The 7356-nt window shown below is 46.4% G+C and overlaps 1 protein-coding gene across 1 annotated transcript; it reads right to left on the reverse strand.

The window, feature by feature from the left end:
- Positions 1 to 365: 365 nt before the first annotated feature.
- Positions 366 to 2984, reverse strand: LOC124699085 (protein prenyltransferase alpha subunit repeat-containing protein 1-B-like). The gene is made up of 10 exons (XM_047231453.1): positions 2808 to 2984; positions 2447 to 2713; positions 2259 to 2369; positions 2051 to 2141; positions 1857 to 1925; positions 1611 to 1688; positions 1230 to 1319; positions 1102 to 1152; positions 792 to 1013; positions 366 to 673 (listed from the first exon to the last, which is right to left on the reverse strand). The coding sequence occupies exons 1-10, from the start codon at positions 2894 to 2896 to the stop codon at positions 548 to 550; spliced, it is 1194 nt and encodes a 397-aa protein (XP_047087409.1). The 5' UTR covers positions 2897 to 2984; the 3' UTR covers positions 366 to 547.
- Between the last annotated feature and the right edge of the window lie 4372 nt (positions 2985 to 7356).

The following is a 7356-nucleotide window of genomic DNA, read 5'->3' on the forward strand; positions in this document are numbered from 1 at the left end:
GTAGTGATAAAGTGATATTCACTTCATTTCTTCCTTAAGGAAATTGTCACAATCGCCAGTAATAATTACAAACAGAGGCTAGATGTCCATTTGCAGCTGGACCAAATTCACATCTAAGGCCTTATTCACATCTATCTAATTCATTCATACGAATGCTGAAGTAGCATCTTAACTCAAATTTTATTGATTCCAGGCAATGACAACCGAAATAATAGAGCAACAGGAGCTCACAGCCACAAACGTATGTATCATACAGTAACCTGGACGCACACTCCATGTGTAAGGATGATGCACCGCCAGGATTGCACCCAAGAACATCCATAAAGCTCTCCAGGCCCTAGCAATACAACGGCAGGAATGCCAAAGGAACAAATTGAGTACCCTACATAGGGCACCCAATAATCACATACCGTGAAGATGAAATGTGGTTTCTATTATAATTGGTTAATGCTTGTTTATCTCTACCGTATACAGCAGAAGTGACCGGAGCCACAAACCTCAATGATCTATCACTAACACACAGTTAATACAGCTACCCATCTCGATATCAGCAGTGAAGCAGCTGTGTCCACAGCCTGCTCTTGTCCCAGGAGACCCTTGCCAACACCTCCTTCAGGCTCCCAACCGACTGCTGCAACCTTTCTTCCACCTTCTCTTTCACCACTGCATCTTGCTGCATGCATCAGAAACATAACACAACACTAATTAGCTTTTACACTTGTTCAGCCAAGCGTCAACCATAATTAGTCTATGTATCACAATTCAGATGGGTCTCGGAAAGAAGAGGTTGCCTTCGATATCCACAGAGTGTAGAGCGCTGCCAGCCCTGCCTGGACGCCTGTTTCGCCAAACTCATCACTAGGAGCAATAAGGCAGTCTGACAGGAGGTGTATCTCCTGGGCTAGGAAGAGGTCTGCCAGGGACTCCTCCTCCTTTGACGGGCAGGTTTCTTCAGAGTTTATCAACTGTTGTAGCCACCACTGCGAGAGGAACCGACGGTGGATCCACAACGACTGCACAAACAGACATAATCTCGACCAATCAATCACACTAGTGTGGCAAACATGACATTTCCATGTTTGATTCACACAAGGCACAAACCTCTCTTCCTTGGTACCGCCTGATGAGCATCTCATTCCACCTTAGTTCCTCCTGTCAGGTCATATACAATCAAGTCTCTAGCAAGAAGGCTGAACTAAATGATTAGCTTTTGATGAAATTCACCATACCTTCCACATTAGATGAGCATCAGACTGCAAATAAAGGGAATCGTTTCCGTTCTCTACACCGTGGCTGTCTAGCAATGCAAGTAGTAGAGACTGTAAAGAAGCAACGAAACATCAAGTTTGCAGTAACGCAACTGAATATGCATATCATGTCCTTAAAAATAGTTAGTAGCAAACATGGTATGAGTGGAAATACAGAATATGGAACTGTGAGAATAGAACCAAATCCAAAACAACACACATAATTGCACATGGTAACTGAAAAGCTCTGCAAACTGATACACAAACATGCGTTCCATATGACAAATCATCCAGTAAGATGCAAAATTTATTTAAGCCAGTAATACAAATAGTGCAAGCTACAGAAATAAGTAAGGGCCTAACCCTGCGGTAGTGAAAGCAGCAGTTGTCAGCCACGTGCAACTCAGTCCATTTTACTGACTTGTTCAACTCGTCCAGCACCTTCAGGAAACAGGAATCAGTTGCTACCGATGATTGGAGCAGAAAGTCTAGCCAAATTGCTACAGTCTTGTCGAAGGTTAAGGCTATTCTCTTTATGGTAGTGTTTGGAGGTCCAGATACAAGATTACGAATGACAGACAAGGAATTAATAACGAGTTACAGTCTCACCTGTTCTGGTTTCATGAAAGGAATGAGCCAGCATCGATGCCTCCATGCACGGTAGTTCATCTTCGATTTCTGCAAATGAGGCAAAGTAAAACTATATCGTTGCACACTGTTCAACATCTCCTTGTGAACGTGGTCCAGTAAACAAATATGGTGAGCTGGGAAGCGTCGATGTGAAAATTCTGAGTAAGCCAAACCTCTGCTATCTGTTTTACTAGTAGGGACTCGCTGTCTATAAGTTCCGACATATCCTGAATGTGCTGTGCAAGCTTCGTGATGACCCATCTCCTGTTGTAGAGAAGTCGTTTATGGTTTATGCTATGCTATAAACATGGTTTTGCAGTAGCAGCAGCAGAAGGCTGGGTTGATGTGGTTTAGAAGGAAGAGGAAAGTGCAGGTATGTACCTGTGGCACCAGGTGCTCTCGTTCTTGGGCGAGTAGGAGAGGATCAAGGCACACAGCTGCAGCTCATCCTTGAGGTGCTTGAGATCGTAATTCACTGATAGCACCTTCTTCCTGCACGAGATGGCGACTCTTGTAGATAAGGTAAGAAAAAGGGCATGTGTAATTGGCAGGCATTGTATAGAGTTTACCTGGAGTTCCATGCGGTGAGCAGGTCAGGGCAGAGTATGAGCAGCGCCTTGCTGTGCGTCATGATCAGGGCAGCAGCAGACGCGGGCGGTGAGGGGGCATTGAGTGCTGCGTCGGAGTGCGCGCGGCGAGCGGCGCGGTAGAGGTCGGGAAGGACGTCGGTGGAGACGGCGAGCTTGTGGTCGCTGCACCAGAAGTGTTGGGATGTGTTGGCGCCGCCGGCGAGTAGCGAGTCGAGCTGCGTGGGATGCAGGAACCCGACCTCGTCTCTGCGATGCCATGGATGAACTGGAGATGGTGAGAGTGGAGGCAGGGGAAAGAAATCTGACTGAAAAGAAAAGGTGAGCAGGATTGGATCCTTACATGAGCGGGTCGTCGTGGAGGATTCGCTCAAATTGGTGGAGGAGATCCCCTTCCCCTTGCGCTGCTCCTGCTGCTGCTTCCGATTCCATTCCCCGCCTCTCTTTGTCCTGTTGATCTCTCCTCTCGGGATCGGTGTTTGGCTGAGAAGCTGGGCGGGGCGGCGCGGCGCGGCGCGGGGCAGTGACGAAGGGAGGAGGAAGGAAGAAGAACGGAGTCAAGGAAGCTCGAGAGAATAGGTACTGTAGTTAAAACCAAACATGCCAAAATATCACTAGTAGTAAAAGCCACCGAACTAAAAAAAAAAAACTCGGAGCTTGCTTGATTTGAAGGATTTGCATAGAAAATTTATAGGATTAAAATTTATAGATTTTTTTATATTATGATTATTTGATTTGTACGATTGCTAAGACATTCTTTGCACTACATTCTATAGGAAATTTAACATCACTCGTATCTCTTTTTCAGAATCCTTTGCTTTTCCTTGTAGTACAATCAAATAAACTTTGATTTATACGAGCTCATCTAGGGTTCCATCCTCCTCACCGGCGATACCGCCGGTCCGCTCCGCCTCCGTGGCCTTGGGGCCTTGGAGGTGTGGCGGACCACGGTCCCTCGCCGGCGGGGAGTTTTCGTTGTTAATTTAGTTTGTTTTTCAGTCTCTTTTTTGGGATGGTGAGGCGGCGGCTACATCCTGAAGTCAGAATAAGGTTCTCCTCACCCTATCCTCGCTCCGGTGGTGCATCTAGCGCTGACGGAGGGCACGTGGAGTTGTGTGCCCGTCGGATCTCCTGGGATCCGGTTGGTTTTCGTGTTTGTTGGTGTGGTTTCATGTCAGTCTCTTCCGATCTACGGTTGTCATCATTGGCGATGGTTGCTGCTCTGGTGTGCTGGTCCATTGGGATCTTAGCACGACGACTTCCCGTCTGTCTACTACAACAAGCTTTGCCTGACTCGGCGATGGAGGGGCGAGGACAGCGGCGCGCCTTCGGCTCGTGCTAGTGTTTGTAGTCGTCGCTAGGTGGTCCGAGTACCAATTTATAATTTTCTTTACTTTTTGGATTATTTGTACTACTGTTGATGATTATTAATAGATCGGTGGATTTTTCGCAAAAAAAAGTGAGCATGACATTACAATCATGTATCCCACGAATTAATTATGCCTTCAATTCATTTTTTTCCTACAAAAGACCACTAGTAGCTAACTAACTGAGACTAATCATCTTAAAAAAGACATATATAACCTTACCTCTTCAACAGCTAAATAGGTGTGGAAACGGTGAACATTTCATGAGCAAAAGGGTATGAAACAACATGATTTCAGAAACAATTCAATATGAAATCAGTTTATATAATCCATCAACACATCGTCATTTTAACACATATTGACAGCAGTTCAGGGGGTAGCACTGGAGGCACGCAGGAGCCTCGGGTAGGTGAGCAAAGGTGGCGGGCGAGCCGGAGCAGAGGCGCTTGGCGCCGAAGCTGAGGCGTCGGGTGGCCAAGCAAAGTGGCGACGGGCAAGAGGGACCAGCTAGGAACCAGGGGAAGGGGGTGACGGGCTTCGGAGAAAGGTTAGAAGGAGAGGGGAGAGGCTTGAGTTTATTAGAGGGGGGTCAAAGAGGGGTTCACCAAAGGGGGGAGGGGGTTCTTATTATTATTTCTTCACATGGTGGTGTGCCATGTGGTCTCCTACATTGTGTTTGCCGACTCGAGACTCTCGTTTTTCCAGGCTTCCTCCCCTGCCTCCACGTCATGGCTGGTCTCAACTTCATCAAACACGGAAGTACTCATTCTCACCCCAATCTAAGAACCAGTTTTGAATAATGCACAAGCAAGAACCAACTTAACTTGAGCATCATAAGTGTGGAAGGGTTTCTGGTAAAAGACCTTAAACCTATTATTCAAAGCGGAAAAGGCCCTCTCAATGGTCACTCTAAGGCTTGAAATGTCTCAAATTGAATACTCTTTCACATTTTGTTGTTTGTTCCTTGCGCTAAACATGTTAAGGTGGTACCTTGTTTTCATGAACGGTGGTAGAATCCCAGGTCGACATGCATATCCATCATCTTCTAGGTAACTTACCATCGGGAATTTTTAACCCATTAGTCCTGGACAAGCTGTCATCCATGATACTTGCATCATGAGTTGAACCCTCCCAACCATCAAGCACATATGTGAACCTCAAATCAAAATCCACAACAGTTAGGACATTTTGGCTGGTGTAGTACTTCCTTCACCGGAATGTTGGAGACTATACTTTGGGCACCCTTGTTGTCACATGAGTACCATCCCTGATAACCCACAAGTATAGGGGATCGCAACAATCTTCGAGGGAAGTAAAACCCAAATTTATTGATTCGACACAAGGGGAGGTAAAGAATACTTATAAGCCTTAACAACTGAGTTGTCAATTCAATCGCACTGGAAAAGCACTAGTAACGAGGGTGATGTGAAAGCAGCAGTAATATGAGAGCAATAGTAACGAGTAACACAGCGAGAGTAATGATAACACAAAGGCAATGGCACCAGAAAAAAGTTGATACTACTTTCAATGACATATAGAACGAGTATATGATGATAAGAGATGGACCGGGGTTCCCAGCTATCTACACTAGTGGTAACTCTCAAATAACAAGTAACAAGTGTTGGGTGAACAAATTACAGTTGGGCAATTGGTAGGATTGAAATAGCATTAAGACAGAACATCAAGTCTATTAATCACGTAGGCATGTTTTCCATATATAGTCATACGTGCTCGCAATGAGAAACTTGCATAACATCTTTTGTCCTACCAGCTGGTGGCAGCCGGGCCTCAAGGGAATCTATCGGTAATTAAGGTACTCCTTTTAATAGAGCACCGGAGCAAAGCATTAACACTTGGTGAAAACATGTGATCCTCATACCTACGCCTTCCCCTCCAGGTTATCCCGGTTGTTGTCACTGCGGGGCCTCGGGTTCCGGACATAGACATGTGCAAACAACTTGTAGATACAATCTAAGCAATAATTATAGAGCTCAAATCTAAGATCATGCCACTCGTGCACTAGTGACAAGCATTAAACACAACAAGATTGCAGCAACAATAACTTCACAAACTTATATAGATAGACTGATCATAATGTAACAATTCATCGGATCCCAACAAACACAACACCGATTACATCGAGATGGATCTCAATCATGTAAGGCAGCTCATGAGATCATTGTATTGAAGTACATGGGAGAGAGAGTACCAACTAGCTACAGCTAGAACCCGTAGTCCATGGGGGAACTACTCACGGAGCATGATGGAGGCGGTGGCGTCGATGGAGATTACTTCCGGGGGCACTTCCCCGTCCCGGCGGCGTGCCGGAACAGAGATTCTGTCCCCCGAAACTAGGTTTCGCGATGGCGGCGGCGCCCCTGGAGTCTTTCTGGAGTTTCGTCAATTGGTATCGGGTTTTTAGGTCGCGAGGGACTTTATAGGCGAAGAGGCGGCGCAAGGGGGTGCCTGGAGGGCCCACCCCATAGGCTGGCGCGGCCAGGGGGCCACCCGCGCCGCCTTATGGTGTGGGGGCCCTGGGCCTCCTCTCCGGCTCCCCTTCGGTGTTCTGGTCCGTCTCTGTGAAATAAGATGTTTGGCTTTTGTTTCGTCGAATTCCGAGAATATTGCCCGAACAGTCTTTCTGGAACAAAAAACAGCAGAAAACTGGAACTGGCACTTCGGCATCTTGTTAATAGGTTAGTTCCGGAAAATGCATCAAAACGATATAAAGTATGAATAAAACATGTAGGTATTGTCATAAAACTAGCATGGAACATCAGAAATTATAGATACGTTGGAGACATATCAAGCATCCCCAAGCTTAGTTCCTACTCGCCCTCGAGTAGGTAAACGACAAAAAGAATAATTTCTGTAGTGACATGCTACTTACATAATCTTGATCATACTATTGTAAAGCATATGAGATAAATGAAGTGACTCAAGGCAATGATCTATAGTTTGCTAACAAATAGATAACATATAGCAAAACTTTTCATGAATAATACTTTCAAGACAAGCATAAAAAAGTCTTGCATAAGAGTTAACTCATAAAGCAATAAATTCTTAATAAGAGGTTTTGCGGGGGCTCGAGGCCCGGCGTGGTGCTTGAGTCCTTCGGCCTCCCGTCGGATCTGTGCTGGCGGAGGATCTGGCGGCCGGAACTCAGAGCTGGGCAAGCCCGGTGGCTCCTCTCTGCATGGTGGAGAAGACGGCTACGGCAAGGTGGAGAAGATGGAGCGGGAGGGCACTCGCTGTGCTCGTTCATCGGTACAAGCTCCGTCGCTGCGCGGCGGACGGGCCTTTGCGGCGTTCTTCTTCAAGAGAGGCGCTCTCGGGGTGTGGTGAGAAGGGGGACGGCGGCCTTCGTCGCCATTGCCGGTGGAGCTGCTGCGGTTTGCTCTGGCTCTGTATCCCCTACGTATGATGTGGTGTATTTCATTTCTGTACTATGTACTTTGTACGTGGTATTATGTTGAATATACGTGGGCTTTCAAAAAAAATCTTAATAAGAGGTTTGAAGCAACA

This window comes from Lolium rigidum, chromosome 3 (genome assembly GCF_022539505.1).
Source record: "Lolium rigidum isolate FL_2022 chromosome 3, APGP_CSIRO_Lrig_0.1, whole genome shotgun sequence".
In the NCBI taxonomy this organism is placed as follows: domain Eukaryota; kingdom Viridiplantae; phylum Streptophyta; class Magnoliopsida; order Poales; family Poaceae; genus Lolium; species Lolium rigidum.

What these genes read in the sequence shown, in the direction of transcription:
- LOC124699085 (XM_047231453.1), bottom strand. Translation starts at nt 2,896, where the DNA reads ATGGAATCGGAAGCAGCAGCAGGAGCAGCGCAAGGGGAAGGGGATCTC. An exon ending in GCTGCTTTCACTACCGCAGG is followed by an intron (nt 1,320 to 1,610) that starts GTTAGGCCCTTA and finishes GCTTCTTTACAG; the next exon opens with TCTCTACTACTTGCATTGCT. An exon ending in GGCGGTACCAAGGAAGAGAG is followed by an intron (nt 1,014 to 1,101) that starts GTTTGTGCCTTG and finishes CTGTTTGTGCAG; the next exon opens with TCGTTGTGGATCCACCGTCG.